At 31.9% G+C, this 19,697-nt stretch overlaps 1 protein-coding gene across 3 annotated transcripts in view; it reads right to left on the bottom strand.

Moving 5' to 3' along the window:
• The window catches only part of LOC130442518 (tyrosine-protein kinase receptor torso), a 65,079-nt gene that overhangs the window by 45,036 nt on the left and 346 nt on the right, over window positions 1-19,697 (bottom strand). For all 3 annotated transcript variants that reach the window (XR_008909781.1, XR_008909780.1, XM_056776684.1), the window contains exons 2-3: window positions 6,148-6,214; window positions 5,536-5,747 (exon numbers count right to left, since the gene is read on the bottom strand). Coding sequence is in view for 1 of the 3 variants with exons in the window: in XM_056776684.1 (XP_056632662.1) it covers window positions 5,536-5,747; window positions 6,148-6,214 (279 nt within the window). In the remaining 2 variants the exon portion in view is untranslated. The remainder of the gene's footprint in view (window positions 1-5,535; window positions 5,748-6,147; window positions 6,215-19,697) is intronic.

Genomic DNA, 19,697 nt, shown 5'->3' with positions numbered 1-19,697 from the left:
GATGAAATTAGCAATTCTTACTTTATTTCATATCAAAATTTTTTTCAAGATGAAATTTTGTGAAATAAAATTATAACTTTAAATCCTTGTTTCATTCAAGAATCTTTTAATTCTCAATTCCTATTTTTTTCCCAAAACCAGTTGCAGCAAAGAAATAAAAATAAACACCACAATTTCTAATTTTTTCAATAAATTGAGTGAAAAAGAGTAGAAAAAAAATTCCCGTAGTTATTCATTTGCGAGTTCACAATAATTACAGAATTTCATGTTTCTAGTATTACTGACATTTTAGAATAAAAAAAAAAAAAATAAAAACTCAATTTTAGTCACCACCTTTTAAGGGTGATATCTCGGAAAGAGGTAGCATGAGGAAATTTTTTTATAGGAAGGACCCCTCTTAATTCTATACGAGAAATAATCTTTTGTCGCATGCATGCATTTATAAACACCCAGTTGGATGACACTTATTGTCTATTAAATTCAATAGAATGAATGTGGGCGTTTGTAGTGGATAAATGAATAAAATAAAATTCCAATTTTCAGTAGTCAGATTGTAGATAACTTTAAATCTGCCCTTAGTGAGGATTACAAATTTGTTCAGAGAAATCATATAAAACATGTTATGTCAAAAGAGAATAAATAACTTAAATTGATCTAAAAATAAATTATTTCGAATTATGAGTTTAATTGACAAAGTGGATATAATATATTTGTATGATTTATTAATTCTCAACAGATAACCTACGTTGCCTGTTCCTGTTTATCTTTTAAGTGCGTCACATGGTTATCTTTCCATGATGTTTAGTACTTATTTAGAACAGCGAAAACAAATTAAGTTGTAATCATGAAGTAACTGAATTTTGAGGTTAAAAATGCAAATTATCATGAATAGGGATAACATAGGCCAACATATTTTTAGGCACTTTCGATTTTTCTATTGTTCGTTGCCAAGAATCCGAAAAAATCTGCAGGTTTTGTATATTCGATCTATTTTTCGAAGTACGTTATATTTAACTTTAGTCTAGTAGGGTAGTCTCTCGACAGCTCCAACAGTAGTCGGCAATCATGTGGTTATCCCATAGTATTTTACTACAATCACTCAAGTTTTCGAAAAAACAATCTAGGTGGTTGTGGAGATGGTGCACTATAATGCTCATGGTATTACTTTGAATATAAATATTTTTAACCTAAGACCATTGTATACTACTTGAATAGATGTACACCAAGCTTTAAATACAGTCTCGTTGAGTCGATGAGTTCTTGATGTTTGATTTTTTATCAATCCGCACAGCACGACCCACACACTGCAGAATCGCAAGTTTCTTGTACTCATCCACGTTTATGTCCTTGTACAAAATGGCAAACGTTCCTACACTAATTATTTTCTTCTACTGTGCCATACATTTACCAAATAATTCTTCTTTCGAAGGTCCATCGTCATCGTCTAGATTTCTGGACTTTGAGTTGATCCACGTGAGCCGCTGTTCATTTCCTAGATATTCAAAGCTATTAACCTAGTCGAAATTATAGTTTCGTAATTGTATCGTTGGGTTGGTTTGGCGGTCATCACTCACCATATATTTAGTTTTTCTTTCATTTATTTCATGAACATTTCCTTTGGTACTAATTCTAAAGATGAGAAAATGTTATTAGTGATTTTTCAATAATACACAGATCATCAGCACATACCAATGTTATACTTGTAACCTTAATTGTTTTTTCAACCATTGAGCTTAGTTGATCAAGTTTTGTAGAATCATGAAATGGATTAAAGGTCAATTTCTTTTAATGTATTATTCACTCATCCTTGGTGTTGTCCAAAAGGTTTATTAAAAAGTAAATAGAAATGAGTTGTCGAAAGATGAAGTTCACGATTTGTAAATCAAGGCAAATTACCTAATAATATTCGTCATTTTTAACTGAATATTTTTTATCATTACATATAGGAGCACATTTTCGCTTCAAGTATTTTAGCAGATTCCTTCGAGAGATTCAGATATCGTATAAGATCGCTAGTTATTTATGTTTGGAAAAACACAAAATGTTTTGGTATCGTCTTCTGGGAATTCATAAAAACTGTTATTCGATAAAACGTGTATTTCGAATGAATGTATCTTAGCTAGGAAGATAGCTTCTTACAAAGTGTACTACATAATTATGGTACACCCATTCGGTTGAAATAGTTTGTTAAATAGCCAGTTTTAAAAGCAGATAATCACTTACAAATAATTCGGGATTGGGCACTTTAAGAATAATATTTACGTAACTTTTTCTCGGTTTCTTCATTATTTTCCACTCGAAATATTTACCCATAACAGAAAAACAGTTTGTTCATGAGCATTAGAATTAATCTATCTATAAGATAATTGTAAAATTCGGACGAATATATCAGAAACATTGCTATGCTCCTGACATTAAAATTAATGGAATGAAGAAAATACGATACGGTAGCGTCTAACAGCAAGATTGGTTGGATGGTTAATTTTGACAGAGATCAACATCAATAGCTTCATGTCAAATGGAAAAGGTATTCGAATCCTTTGAATTATTTCAAGCTTAAGCTTTTAAGAGGGGAGGTAAAGCATTTAATTGAACTAGATTTTAAAAACTGTATCGACAAATACATACAAACCCAAAACTTATTTGGTAGTTTGTGAAGTCAAAAAGTGGAAGTCTGGTACTATCGATGCCATTTGGGATACTAACAAAAAATTGATGGTCAATTTATCTCAAATTATTTCAGTTTCCTTTTCAGCCCTCATAACAGAAACCTGAACAATACTACTCAAAATAATAATATTAAAATCAATTATGAATTTTCATCTCAAATCCCCTCAAAAACAATCGTCGATAAAATTCAAAAACCTCCTTTTAAATCAGCTGGTGCAGAACATATAACAACTCTGTTGCGACATGGCTTTATGAAAAAGTTTATAGCAAATAATTATTAGAATCTGTTCAACTTTAATTTCCCTGGAAGATAAACGTCATAAAAAAGATGTTATATTCGTGAGTAAAATTGTTAATAATCTTATCGATTCCAATGAGATTACTAGTCGCATTAAATTCAATATTTCGATTTATGATATAAAAGTTCATGATTCTAATTTCTGTCACCAATTCTCCATTAAATAAGTGCTGTAAATCCTTCAGCTCTGTAAACATGTTGATATTGATTTATTCCATGATTTACTTTTTCTAATAAGACAAAAAAATTGTATGTCAATAACAAAGTCAAGTTTTAATTATTAATAGTAATGTAGTATTAAAAATGTTTGTGAATACTGTATTGTCCCGTTTGTATTCTTTTACATAATAATGAAAAGAAACTGTTCGTGATAAATAAACATGAGTGGACATTCTTGAAATCGGCACAATTAAAATCAGTTGTTGAATTTCCAGCACCACCATTTCTTTACAAATTCGAGATTATGATCATTTGAAAAAGTTATGGACAGTTACGTTATTATCGGCGATTAGTGTTACATCAAATCATGAAGAGTGATGAAAAATATGTAACAGTTGTTTCATCCGACAATAACAGTACTGACAATATGTAGAATCTAAAAATAAAATGGCCAATAGAAATGATGGAATGAGGAGTAAGATGAATAGTTCGGAAGTTCACATAGAATCCGAACCGATTGAAAAAGAAATAAATTTTCGTTAGAGGAGAAGGAATTAAAAGCGCAAATGGTGGAAACTACCAATCTATCCAACAAGGGGTGTACATTTTTTTGGTACAATACTACAGGGTCGGAATGGTTAGTTATGTTTTAACAGTTTGCGTTGGTATATTTTAATAGATCTTTAGTGTACAGTAAATTGTATTTTTTTAAATGTCATATACTGATATTATGATGCTAATTTGTGTTTCCACAATAGAGCCAAAAAAGACAAAAAACTGAATATTAATGAAAAAAAATGTAATTTTGTACCTTTACAAATTTTGTGTTTATGCAGTAATGAGGGAATCTCAATAAAAGATTTTTTTTCGACTCCAAAACCATACCCCTCACGAAAGATAATAATTGATAAGATAGATGCTTTTGAATTAGAAGCTATTAGAAGGAAAATACATTTTTTCCGAAAAGAAATCTCAACAATATATTCAGTTGCAAAATTTGTAAACGATGATGCTGATATACAAGATTTCATAAAGTCGATATTCCACAAATTAAGTTTTGAATTTTAAAAAAAGGCAGACATAGTTTGTTGCTCCAGAAACCAAAAATAGTATTTTGGAGAAGTTATTATTTAATGAAAAGAAAGGCCTATAGAAGAAAGAATAGAAAAATTTATTAGCTGGACGAAACGTGGGTAGATGCAGGCCGCACTAAGTTCAAAATTTGTGTTGATTAATCCATAAATTATTCAAGGCAAGCCTTTTTAGATGGCCTCTCAACTGGATTAGGATAAAGTTGGTTAGTTTAACTAACCACAGAAAATTCGTGAAACATTCTTCGGTATTCGTTCTCTTTACGATAGAGGAGGAATAATATTTTACAACCTGTATGTTTCTGCAACCGCTAAGCATGAGATTTCTTACCTATTTCCAATTCTTGTCTGTTAACTGCCCATTCATTTATTTTCCTGCTCAATATTCATTACTTTCTTTACTCATTCTACTATTGAGTTTTGACCGCCAAACTTGGTTATAAATGTGCGTTTTGTTACCAACATATTAAAGTTACCATGTAAGGCAGGTCCCCAATTTACAGCTTTTTTTTTGTAAACCTTAATATAAAGTTAAATTTATTCAGGATTGTGCGCGATTTTGGAGTTCGAAAGTATTAAGTTAGTGTAACAGAATAAACAAAAACTTACTAAAGTTTACTAAATCAGTAAAGTGTTCGCTTTCGGAAAACAATAACAGTAGGTCTTTATCATCAGAAGTGTCACAGTTAATAAAAGACTCTCCTTTTTTGTTTTCTTTTTCTTTAATGAGACGGATTTGTAACTTTCTGTTTTTTAAATCAATTACCTTAACAAAAGATTACACAATTTCCAAAACTTGACAAATCGAAGCCCATTGTTAAAAGTCTTTCTACTAACATTTTTTCATCCTTATTTGAGATCGTCGCTACTCCACCTTCTTCCTTGCCTTTTTCTATCACATAGCCTTTTTCCCCTCTGTACCTCTAACATAATGTTTAAGGGTTGTTCTCGGAAGTTGTATTGTCTAGGCGCTTCCTTAATCGTGTTTTGACTTTGCTGTTCAGCCAAAACAGCTTTTATCTCTTCTTTGCTGAACCTACCTCTATCGGCACCACGAGTTGTTTTGCGTAGGTATTTTCTTACCACTTACCCCAAACCTTAAAATTTTTCGGGGTAAATAGGCCAACATCAACATAACCCACAAAATTTGTTACTAAGTTAAGTTCACAATATTATCAAAATACTATTTTTACTTACTTAAACACATATAAGCTATGTGTCCCTTCCGAAATTGTAACTGGGATCACGAAAAAAAAACAGCACGTATTAAAAAACGTAACGACAAAAAAGCACAGTCTGCTACGAATTCATACTTACCACATTAGATTCGAAGCGTGTATTTCTATTTTTGGTATTGTAATATCGAATATAGTAGTAAACTCCAGGCTGAGGGGATGTTTTCCAGCGAAGAACTATAAAAGTAGTTTCTATACAATGCGGTATTGGTGAATTAGGATAACTTGCCATATGGGGCGAAAATTTTACATTTGAAATTGTTGTTGTTTCCTTCTCATGATTGGGTAGATCTACTGAAAAATTACAATTGTTTATTTAGTTGTACGACTGGTGAAAATAATTGCTTAGGAGGGTCACAATGACAATGTTTTGAACATTGAAATATTTTTATGAAAAATAATCAAAACATTCTCGCTTAAGTTCAGAAACCATTTATCAAAAAACTTGTAACCAACTCTGTTTCTAATTAAAACTCTGATATATTTAAAATTTCAATTCATTTCAATACATATAATTCCCTCTCTACAATCCCTCTAAAATTTAAAAGCTGCTGTTGATATAGACATACGGAACTTTGAAAAAATATTGGCAAATTCTCTATTTTTACGTAAATATTATTGGCAACTGGTATATGGTACATTTATTCTACGAGTATATTCTACCTTTGAATAATATTAATGTGCTAAAACTTACCATTGGGTTCCAACGTTGGAGGATAAGGACATTCACATGATTCCGGCATACATCTTTGCGAATGACCCTAGAAAACAAATTGATCCCAATGAAATGCGTAATATAAAAATGTAATACTTATTAATCACATAACGTATGGCAGCTGATTCTTATATTTCTTCCTTCTTAGACCTTTAACGTTTTTTTGATAAATCGTCTTGATTGTAGGTTTCTTTTGATTGTAATGGCTTGTTTCAATAAAAATTCCTTGCGACGTTTCAACCTAAATTTGGTCTTTATATAAATTAAATCGAAACGTAAAAAGTGATATCTATTGAAAAAAGTAGTGAGAGAATAAATTAATCGAGAATTGTGGTGTATTATTTTTTTATGAAATATTAAATTCAAAAAGAAGATTACCCATGAATATTGTGTTCTGGGGGTATCCATATCAAATATTAGCGAAGGAAGATCTTCAGACAACTATTTTAAGCAAACATAACATGAACACTCTTTTTCCGCTACATATATGCCTGCATTACTATTGTACCAAAAAATGGAAATGAAAACATAAGTAAAAAATAATTCAACTCTTATCATAAAAACGTCTATCCACGTTCGAAATTGTAAAGAATAATAAAACTAGGAAGACAACGGGAAACCACCTAGTGTATTTTCCCAAGAGAACCACATGGATACATTCGAATCAAAATTTTCCGGAATTTTAAATAGTCCCCCGATCGGATCATCGGGGGGGGGACTGACTTGAATGTTTCAGAAGAAAGACTTAACTTACGTACAACTTTAAAAATTGGAACTTGGAACACCTAAAGCCTTTTCGAAACTGGGAAATTGAAAAATCTCGTACAGGAAATAAGCAGGCACAAGATAGATATTCTAGAAGCTGCAGAAACTTGGTGGCCCGACTCTGGAATATGATGATGTTTTTTATTATTCAGGAAACCAGGACAGAAATCACAGAAAAGGGGTAGTTATGATAATATCCAAAAACCTGATAAAATCTGTCGTAGACTTCGTCCCTTACTCCGATCGTACTGCTATAATAAAACTTAGAGCTAAACCTTTCGACCTAAATATAATTCAGCTGTAAGCACTAACTGCCGACTGAAACGACCAAGACATAGAAGAGTTTCACAGTGATGTGAAGGGTCTTCTAAAATTAACTAAAAAACATGAATTTAATATGGTCATGGGCGACCTAAATGCCAAGCTAGGAAAGGGCAAATACGAAAACATCGTTGGGCCCTTTGGTCTGGGAATAAGAAATGAAAGAGGGGATCGTCTCCTGCAGTTCTGTCAAGAATAACATATGACAGTAACCAACACATAGTTCCAACATCACCCTCGCCGCCTATATACCTGGAAATCACCAAGAGACCAACCAGGGAACGTTACCCGTAACCAGATAGATTACATCCTTATAAACTCCAGATTTGCTTCTTCAGTAAAAACGGAATGCACATATCCTGGAGCTGATATACCCACAGACAATGTACTACTATCGGCCGTCATAAAAATATCCCTTTCAAAGACTAAAAAGGAAACACCAAGACGTACAATAGCACTAGATAAACTGCACAGTCAAACCATCAAATCCGTATTAACCAACCGGTTAAACTCTCAGATACAGAAGTTAGATTCCACGGTGGAAGAGGACGACCCGTCAAAATCATGGGTAGAAATAGCAAGTGTTTTAAGAAATGCCTCACAAAGTGTTCTAAGATTCAAATCTAGAAATAAAAAACAAAAATGGATGACCGATGAAATTTTGCTCTTAATGGATGAGCGTAGAAAACTAAAAAAGGACATAAATAAGTACAGAGACTTACAGAGACTCATAAGATGAAAAATTAGAGTTACAAAAAATGAATGGCTTAAAAACGAGTGCAACCAAATAGAACAACTGCAACGAAGGTACGATGATTTCAACCTCCATAAAAGATTAAAGGAAGCCGCTGGTATATTTAAAAAACGAAATCTAGGTATAATAACCAACTTGACAACCAGATAGTTATGGAAGGTCATGAGAAATACAGGATATAGGAAGACTATGTAGAAAAATTTTTTGACGACAATAGACCACACCAGAGAACTCGATACAGAAGAATGTCTAACTGGACCTTCTATTACCAAAGAAAAGGTAGAAAAGGCTGTACTAGTCACTAAAAACAATAAAGCAACTGGTCCAGATGAAATACCATCAGAAATACTGAAACTACTGGACGAAAGGGGCATTAGAGTGCTTCACAAGCTGTTCAACAAGATATATGATACTGGTCATTACCCTGAACAGTGGCTGTCTTCAGTTTTTATTCCTATCCCAAAAAAATTGAACGCAAGAAAGTGGGAAGATCATAGGCTAATTAGCCTTATGAGTCACTCCCTAAAAATATTCCTAAGAATAATACATCAGAGATTATATAGAAAATGTGATAATTAATATAAGCGACTCGCAATTTGGATTTAGACAGAGGTTAGGTACAAGAGACGCAATCGTCGCAACACAGGTCCTTGTATAGAACTGCTATGACCAAAGAAAAAATGTTTGTCTATGCTTCATAGACTACGAAAAAGCTCGATAAAGTTCAACATCACAAACCTATGTAGCTCCTCAAAAAATTGGATTTGGACGAAAAAGACATTCGTTGTATTGAAAATCTGTATTGACACCAAAAATCGCAAGTCAAAGTAAATCATGGTCTAACTGAGCAAGTTCGGATTCGCAGAGGAGTACGTTAAGGTTGTATATTGTCGCCGCTCCTGTTTAATATATACTCTGAAGCCATCTTTCGAGATTCACTTGAAGATGGAGACATTGGGATCAAAGTCAATGGAGTCTGGGTCAACAACATACGTTACACCGATGACACCGTGCTGATTACAGATAATATAGATGACCTACAACAACTAATTAATATAGTAGGTGGACATAGCCAAAACATGGGATTAAACATCAACATCAAAAAACTGAATTCATGATTATCACTAGGGAAGCGAATACGTTTAGAAAATCTAGAGTAACATATAATGGAAAACCTATAGAACGGGTAGAAAAATTTAAATATCTAGGGCTAATCTTACAACTGGAATAATAAAAAAATATTAAAAAGCGTTAAATTCTACAAAAAAAATTACTCTTCTTTGATTCGTGTAACTCAATCGGTTATCGAGTTATTTGCTTCTAAAAAGTTCAATAAATTTTAATTTTTTCATAAAAAATTTTTATTATTCCTTAAATATGCAACAATAACAAATTTGTGAACAAAAATAAAAAACTTCAAAGCAAATGCTCAAAATGCCCACCATTTACTTACATACACTTTATAATCCGCTTTCGTAAAGATCTTTTAATATCAAATAATCCTTGTCTATTATTTTTAATTACATCCGCGGCTTCTATTTTCCGTCGCAGTTGTAGAAGAGAAGTAATTTTTTCTTTGTAAACTAATGCCTTCATTTGCGACCAAATTGAAAAATCCAAGGGATATAAATCAGGGCCTCTTGGTGGCCAAGCAAACTCACTTCCACGACCAATCTATCAATGCGGAAACTGTTCGTTTCGACCTATCAGACACCCACATATTACACCATACCAAATGTCAACCTTAAACTCGTGCTGAAAATGTGTTTCCCTCATAGCATGTGGATTTTCAGAATCCCACAAATGATTATTTTTATAATTAAATATTTCTCGTCTGGTAAATGTTGCCTCATCAGTAAAAAAAATTGTATCCAGAAAATCTGGGTCAAAATTATTTATTTTTGCTTCTACACAAACTGTCTAAAAGTGAAATTAAAAAAATTAAACCATGGCTTAATTCACGAATGTGATTTTGATATTAAGAGATCTTTACGAAAGCGGATCATAAAGTGTATTGAAGTAAATGATGGGCATTTAGAGAATTTGCATTGAAGTTTTTTATTTTTGTTTACAAATTTGTTATTGTTATCTACATATTTAAGGAATAATAAAATTTTTTTATGAAAAAATTAAAATTTATTGATCTTTTTAGAAGCAAATAACTCGATAACCGATTGAGTTACACGAATCAATTCATATATATATATATATATATATATATATATATATATATATATATATATAACAACCCACAAAAATTATGGCATCACTCATTATTTTTAAAATATTTTAAATTTGTTGCCTGTTTTTCGAATTTTATTATTATTACAAATTAAAACACCAATAGATACGCCTTTTGCAACATTTATTTTATATCAGTTTAATCTACAGAGGACAAAAAGTTTGATTTACCAAAACATAGAAAATATCAAAAAAATTGTACAAAACATCTACACAAAAAAATGAACGGTGCTTAAGCCAGCCAATGAATTTCTAATAGCGTGTGTTGCCGTCCTTCGCTCTAATTACAGCTTCCATTCGTTTTGGAAGGCTTCTAAACAGGTTCTGGACGTATGCGGCATATTTTCCCAGAAGTTAAAAAGAACATTTTGCAGATCATTTAGTGTTCTTATTGGTGCCGGATGTTGCTGAATTTGCCATCCTAGATGGGCCAAGACATGCTCTATTGGGTTAAGGTCAATTCAGGGTGGGTATCTCGACCTCTTCTAAGTACTGCCGAACCACTCTAGCAGCATGTGGACGAGCATTATCGTGCAGGACAGAGTTGTCACCGATATGAGGCATATAGGGCACTACATGGGATTCTAGGATATTGGTTATGTACCTGTCAGCATTTAGTCTTTCATCATTCACTAGTACTAACTCCGTGCGACCCTCAAAAGAAATTCCTCCCCAAACCATGATAGAGCCACCACTAAAGCTTTCAGTTTGACAAAAATTAACCTGATCGTGCCGTTCACCACGTCGCCTATATACTGGTACACGCCTATCTGATGAATACAGAAAAAATCTTGATTCATCCGTGAATAAAATATTGGACCAATCTTGAATACTCCAATTAGCGTGTTTTCAATATTAATGTCCCGAGTGCATGTCAAATTGTCGATAATTTAATTTTCTCGAGTGCGCGAATGCGCACGAGAGGAAATTATGAGACAATTTGACATGCACGAGAGGGCATTTTGGCAGACTATTTCCTGAGAAAAATTTAATTTAAAATAAACAATAATTGTTCCTTTTCTTAAAATATAAAATTAAAACCAAATGATGTTTATTAATCCTAGACGAAAATTTGGCACTAGTGCAAATTATCGATAATTTGCACTAGTGCAGTATTATCGCTGAAATTTGATGGTTGCTAGGTAAACATAAAATATTACAGCTTTTTGGTTGGCTTAAATTTTTCGAAGGAAATAGTCAATATTAATGTCTCGAGTGCATGTCAAATTGTCGATAATTTAATTTTCTCGAGTGCGCGAATGCGCACGAGAGGAAATTATGAGACAATTTGACATGTACGAGAGGGCATTTTGGCAGACTATTTCCTGAGAAAAGTTTAATTTAAAATAAACAATAATTGTTCCTTTTCTTAAAATATAAAATTAAAACCAAATGATGTTTATTAATCCTAGACGAAAATTTGGCACTAGTGCAAATTATCGATAATTTGCACTAGTGCAGTATTATCGCTGAAATTTGATCGTTGCTAGGTAAACATAAAATATTACAGCTTTTTGGTTGGCTTAAATTTTTCGAAGGAAATAGTCAGGCAAATTCCAATCTTGCTACTCGATGTTCTCTGGTAAGACGTGGACCTCTAGCTGGCATTCTAGCTCATATGCCTGCTTCTCTCAGTCTATTTCGAACTGTTTGTAGGCTTATTCGGACATTACGAGCAGCCAACAGATCTGTTTGCTGCCTTCGGGCGGTGGTATGCCTAATTCTTATATAACGCCGTTAACCTTAAATAACGATCATCTACTACCGAAGTTACCCTTCCACGGCCTTGTCCGGATTTTCTGGTTAGCTACCCCGTTTCTTGGTAGCGAATAACAACTCTGGATATGGTGCTTTGTTACTCCAATTACCCCGATTGTGATATTTTTTTGCCCATGATAAGAAACCAGAAATATCTATTAAGTTGATACATACAGATTGTCCCAAAAAACTAAAATTAAATATTAAAAATATACTCAAATAACAGTGATGCGATAATTTTTGTGTCCTATATATATATATATATATATATATATATATATAAATATGTATATATATATATATATATGTATATATATATATATATATATATATATATATATATATATATATATACATAAATGCATCTAAATGTTCTTGATTTTAGGTCTCTTCTGTTTTAAAATTAGTTTTTTAATAATTTTTTGGAATAAAGATATAAAGTTACGACTTTTCTTCAAGTCTTTATCAAAGTATGATATTGACTGTGATAATTTGCGTATTTATATCAATAGATCACCTTCATCATGAATATCAAAATAAGAAGAAAATCAAACTAGAACTTTGTTCTAATAAGAAAAATTAATTTTCCCCCAGTACTTACATTTCAATTATACAGCATTAGTCAATTAAATTATTTGTAGTTTATTAGAATTAACAAAATAGAGCTATAAATTTTATTTAAATTATTTGGGTCTTTTTTATCATTTGTAGCTTCTTCGTTTTTATCAATGTGAACCATTTCTAAAAATTCTTTTTTTCGTGTATTAGATTCCGTATCAAGAATTTTTGAATCTTTATAATTGAATTTATGTTTTTTTTTGATATTTCATGGTTTCGTTAATGCAGCTCCATTTTTTTATCGTATTGATGGCTTCTTAATCTATTTTACACATCTTCTTGAAGAGTTTATACGAAACGTTTTTAAAATGTTTCAACATCCTGGTACCAAACTTACCGATAATCTTTTATTTATGTGATAAAACGATTATGACATGTTTGATAAGTATTTCCAATAAAATATATGTTATGTAATAACTTTTGAATTATATTTAAGATAATAATAATAAAATTGAGCCTAGCTACTGATAAATGCCGTTAATAGAATGATAAAGAGATTTAATATTTTTTTTATTGATGATTGTAGAGGATGTTTTTAATATACTTTAAAGAAGATATAATGCTTCGCAAATTATAAGCTAGCAAAGTTATTAAAGACTTTAAAGTTTCATATTAAACCTAATTCCATCAATCTATATTCATCGGAGCATTAACAATACAACTCTCCATGATTGAGGGTAAAACGTTAGCGATTATAAATTGGTCACAGATCACGAAATTAATATTCCCTTAGTATCACTCAACTTACCATTTATGCAATTATGCCAACAGCTTTATTATTATTATAATAAAGGGCTATGAAAAATCTGAAATTGTTTTCTTTATTCGAGAATCTTACAAAAAAGGTCATTTCTTCTCCTTATTACCAAATCGCATCTTTCCATTGAAATAGACTTTCTTAAATGCGCAAAACTATTTCTTGCAAAAATTTCAGGGTAATTCCTATTATGTTTACTGTCAAAAATTCTTTTCTAAATAAGAACGCATACATTTTCCTTCAAAGTTTTTCTTTCGAATGATTCTCTATTTGAAGTGCATAGCTTAGTCGATAATGAATACTTTAGTCTATTTAGTGTTAGTTAGTTAAAAACTGTTTATATAAATAAGAATAACATTACAATATCATTCGATAAACTATTTGTATGAAAAGATCCCTCTCGTGTCACACCTTCTTTTCCTAAGGAAAAAAAATTGTGAAGACATTTTTTGTATGCATTGATTACAATGTCTTTTATATGTTAGTCTCTAAAGTTTATAGATGAACTGGTTATGTTTACAATAACGCATTTTGTATAGTTTGTGACATCTTGACATTACATTGATATAACGTCCGTTATATTCATATAATCAATTTTTATGAACTGTAATAACCTCTTTTGAATCTAATTTGATAGTTCATAGTTCCCACCCTTTGTTTTTATAATTTGATGTGTACCTGAAATATTATAAGTAAAATTTTCCTATATTTTCTCATCAATAATATCAAGTCTTAAAGTAAGAAATCTGTAATCTTTGATAACTTTTCTTTCTCTCCAAACTTTTTATAACGAAGTCCCTTAGCGAGACAAGGCGAACTAGGATTCGTTATTTAGAATAAATGACTTGAAGATGTAAGTATGGTTTGTTTTAACAGTAAACTATGAAGTACCTATAAGTAACATTAGAAGAGATTGCTAATAATTCTTTTAATATCCTCAGTTATTTATCTCACGTTTCTTAAAACTAGTCGAGCAAATATTTCAAGGCCATCTTAGCCTTGGTTTAGTATTGCTGAAGTATAAAATGGCTCATCCCTATCTTCCCGCCAATCGAATTTTACATTTTTCATCGATAACTTATTAAGTAGTGAACATATTTCAGAAAATTAGGAATTAATCGCATGTAATAGTTACAAAATGCTATCTCTTAACCATGTTTTCATTTTTAGATAATGGATAGACGAAATCTAGATCCACTTCACTACACTCCTGAAACGAAAAAACAGTCATGACAGTGGATTGCAGAGGGTAAAACTGCTCCGAAAAAGGCAAAGTATTGACTGGAAAAGTAATGGTGTCTGTTTTACTAGATAGTAATAGGTCGGATACTTTTCACACAACCCTTGTAGTATACCGAAGTATATTATATAAGTCACTAAATAAGTTTAAGTATAAAACGATATTAAATTTGAAATTCAACAGAGATAGTTATATTGTTTGCTAACGATTGCGTTTTTGTTATTCACACTTAAGTTCTCGTTGCGAATAAACATTGAAACATTTCGTCGAATTCTTATCAACATTTAATACTATCATAAATGAATTGTTTCTTGTCTTGGTTCGCAGAGATTTGGAAAACATTATTTTCGCATTCATTATATACCCCTCCTCTACCCTTACAATGATCTACGTGAATCTTGCATTACTTGAAACAGAGTTGGATATGTTTCTCCTCTAACTCCTTCAGGATACAGGCCGCTATCTTTTTCATAGCTTCAACAGCTTCATATCTTATTCCTTCTATTGTAGATTTAACCTTAGGAAACACATAGAAATTTCACTGCGTAGAATCCAGAAGATAAAGGGAGGGTGTTTAACAGTATGAATTCAGTAATGTTGATTTATAAAAGGATCTTCAGAAACCTTTTGAACGTACACAATACTCATACGAGTTTGTTTTGTTCTCGGCTAAGATTTTTTTCCATTTCTTGGATTGGCGCGTCGTTCCATAAATAAAACTCGCGATTCGTCATATATTCTTTACTTTTTCAATAACTTGGGGCCATACTCAATTGCATTCAAAGTATCAGTAAAAATATACTTATTTAATCGAGAGATTTTTTTGTTATTCAAATTGTCATTCAAAAGTTGTCTTATCGATTTCTACATATCCAGAAATCGCACACATGCTTAACCGACATCAAATTGAATCAGATTACTGATTTGCTTTCGATATTGTCCTTTGTTTGTGAAGTTTGGGTAACTTGAACGGATATCAACTGAAAAGTTTTTTCGACTATCTTAAAAAAATCTCAAGCCATCCACAAACGTACTCAAACGATATACAATCATTGACATACGAAGTCTTTCTATTAAATAAAGAGACTGCGCGCTAGACGGATGGGATAAAAAACGAGTAGTGTGTTGGGTATCCAGATATCGTGACTAGGCACGTCCAAAACACGTTTTCGTCACGATTATAGTATTTGTGCAGTAGCGGTTTGACACGAACGTGTTTTTTCTCGTGCCGAAAACCATGTGTGACGAAAAACAGGAGCAACGTATCAATCTCAAATTTCCCGTTAAATTGAAAAAAAAACTCCGACTGAGTGCTATATATTGTTGCGAGAGGCCTATGGGGACAATTCTCTATCTCGTACGCATGTTATGAGTGGTGTAAGCGCTTCAAGGAGGGCCGAGAGAGCAAATCAAAATTCAAGGCAATGTTGATCGCTTTTTTTTAAATTAAAATTATCGTGCTGACGGAATGGGTTTCACCAGGACAACGTACCTGCCCATAACGCGCTATCTGTGAAGCAGTATTTGGCCAGTAAGCGCACTCCAGTGCTCGCCGTACTCACCAGATTTGGCACAGTGCGACTTTTTTTGTTTCTAAAGATAAAATCTGATTTGAAAGGGAAACGATTTGAGTCTATGGAAGCGGTAAAGCAAAAAACGGCAGAGCTCCTAAAGGCACTCACTTCCAGCACTGCTTCCGATCAATAGAAAAAACGTATGGAAACGAGTGTGGTGAGGGGAGGGATTATATTGAAGGGGAGTATTCGAATGTAGAATAATTTTTATAATAAAACCCTTTTTCGTAACCAGTCTCGTATACTAAGTACTTTCAATAAATTATAAGTTGCAGTTTTTCAAACTTCCCGTCTTTACTGATTCGTTTATAGACCATTCGTAGCATATGATTTCAAATTAACAGTTGCTAGGTTTGATGCAGTATTTTTCTACCACTTCTATAGTGCTGAAAAGTAGGTTCTTGAAAATGTATTACCATATTTTTGTGCCGATTTCGTAATGAGTTATACAGAATACGGTTATCAAGATATTGCATATCATCATCCTTAATAGAAAATCCATTCGTTAAATTGCTACTAAAGTATTCATTTTTATTTATTATTTATAACACGTAGATTTGAAGTTTAGTGAGGTTAGTTGTTATCAAAATTACCGTCAGGTTATTAACATAAAATGAAAAAATAGCATACATTGATGTCATTATAAATTTAAATCTGGTCAATATCACCTTGCTCGAAATTTCCATAAAAAATACCAGACACATACTATTATTGTTTTGAAAGGGAGAAACACGGTCCTGAATTATGTTTGGTTTCAACATTTTTAATGTTAGATTGATTAATTTTGTCAGTACACAACAAATAGCAAAGATATTTCCTTGGTTTTCATGAATTTAATGATGATAGATGCATCAAAAATTACGTTATTCATTGAAATATTAGATATGAACTTCATTCGATCTAAATAATATATAACTTGAAACTTCTTAACCTTTAATCAATATTGCTAAGTATCACTGAAGTGTGGTTATAAAAACCGCGAAAGTTTTATAGTAAAAAAAATTTGATCCAAATTTGTTCCAAATTTTTTTGTGCTGATTATTGGGGTTTGCAAAATATCATTCAATTGAAAGAAAAATTATGTAAAAAAATTAAATGCGACACAAAAAATACAGTCTTCTCAAGCAAAATACACCTTCCGTATAAAAAAAATTGAATGTCATAAAAATTATTCTGAAAAATAAACAGATGATTCTTACACCAATCTACAAATTTCTAAATATTTTGCTTACTCTTCGGGCACATTTTTGCTAGCACAGTGGTAACACATGCAACACCAGTGAAATTTTTAACGAACACGTTTAACATGTTTCCCTTTTTTCTATTTTATCAGATCCCACTTCTTGATCCAAGAATGTTTAGAATTCTTCTTATATTGAATCATATCTTGAAATTCTTGTCTTTGTTACTCTCCTTTAAAGGAGCGGTGTAATTAATTCATCCGCTTATAATTTAACGAAATGAAACTGTCTAAGTTTTGGATAATTTGTTGAGACTTAATGAAGAGCATGTGCATTTACTCCACTGATTTCAAGTAAATGAAAAAATGTGGCTATAGGATATCTTGTTCTTCGGCTCATACTGGCACATTTCTCATTAAGTAGTTAATTATTTCAGACTTATGAGATTCTTCATCAAATGAAGGCGAATGATGGATGGAGGAGACGAGTATAAACGGCTTTGGATAGCATGAAACCAAAAGCATTTCTTTAATGTAACCAAATAATGTGCCGGATTTACCAACTTGTTCTTCGGCTCATAGTGGCACATTTCTCATCAAGTAGTTAATTATTTCAGACTTATCAGATTCTTCATCAAATGAAGGCGAATGATGGATGGAGGAGACGAGTATAAACGGCTTTGGATAGTACGAAACCAAAAGCATTTCTTTAATGTAATCAAATAATGTGCCGGATTTACCAACTTTTCTATTCTTAATGGCTTGTAATTAAATAAGCTGGAATTTCTGGAACCTTTAGTGATATTTATATCTATTGGACACACTGTTTTCACTGCCACTATATCAAAACTCACAATTATACTGTCTGACGCGCGGTTTCAGTTTACATTCAGTCTCTGAAGACGATAACTTGGTTACCGAAAGAGTATGAGACGGTATAATTGTGAACGTTGATGTAGTGGTACTGTAAAGAGTGTGTTTAGTATTTAAATTAAATGGAAGCTCTCTTTTAATCTTTAAAGGGCTCCAACATATGGTAGTGTTCAACCAAGCCAAATCTATCAGTCTTTTCCAGCATAAAGATAACCGATCCGAGAGTTGGAACCGTGTTTTTGGTTAAAGACATAAAAGTGGTTTTGATTAAATCTTATTAAAATGCTCTTTGAAGTACATGAAAGTGCAAATTTTAAGGAGCACGGGAAAATTTCTTATATTCCCTATTTTTCTAGATAGGACGTCTGGTTTATTTTTCAGTACTTTAGCAGAATTGTTGATGACCTCTGAAAATGCTGGAAATTCCCTTTTAAAGTGGAACCAAGTCTTAATGGTTAATACTTCAAATAAACCGGCGTTTTGCGCCCAAGCAAGGAGAAACAGAATTCAACTACGGTTAATTAAAATAACATCGCCTACTACAAAAATATATGCACAGAAATATAAAAAAATTCACAGTATGAACTCGTGGTACAGTATTAATATAACCTTCTTACCATTACGAATCAAACCCTATAAAATCAAACTATGCACAAATAAAAGAACATTTGACACGAGATAACAATATATTTACAATTGTAAATAATTCGTATCAGCCATATGAATCCAAGAAGGAGAAATGACAACATTGGCGCTACATAAAAGGGCTTGTAGTTATCCTTAATAGAATGGTGAAATGATAATTTGACTAAAGTATAATCACATCAAATAATTTTTATCTTTCAATTTTTATGGTACTGGTTCAGGAACAATAAAAAAATTAATCTGATTGATTAATCTCTATATTCAACTGATAACTCAAGCTGACATTCTATTTTGCAACTTACGTAAAAAAAGTAATCTGCGTACTATAGGGATTTAGTAAATACATCTACATTCGAAACGTGATGTCATAGAAGCATAATCTACGTTTTTTTTGTACTGAATTGTAAAGTCGATTTTACAGTAATAATTTGTGTCCGAAAAATGGCACTTTACGGAATCCGTGTACTTTACAGTATACTAAGATTCTCCCAATCCCAATATTACCAAAAATTCAATAAGTCTGCCTTTGTTTACAATCTTACCTTAGTAACTTCCGTAAATTTTTATTTTTTTAAATAAAAAGAAAATAATCAGAGGAGCTATTTTTCAGTAAAATTGTCAAATATTTTAATATAATTTTGCTTTTTAATCAATACTGAAAACAGTATGAAAAAAAATATATTACGATATGTACGTCCGTATAAGTTATTATTACGGTACTCAATTAGAAATTCTTGACTCGGCTCCTTCGTCGCCTCGTCCATAAACATCTATCTCGTACCGTTCTAAATTGCTTCCCGGAC

Source organism: Diorhabda sublineata, chromosome 4 (assembly GCF_026230105.1).
Source record: "Diorhabda sublineata isolate icDioSubl1.1 chromosome 4, icDioSubl1.1, whole genome shotgun sequence".
Taxonomy (NCBI): Eukaryota; Metazoa; Arthropoda; class Insecta; order Coleoptera; family Chrysomelidae; genus Diorhabda; species Diorhabda sublineata.
Note: the sequence above shows the minus strand (reverse complement) of the source record. Positions and strands in the feature narration are given on the sequence as shown.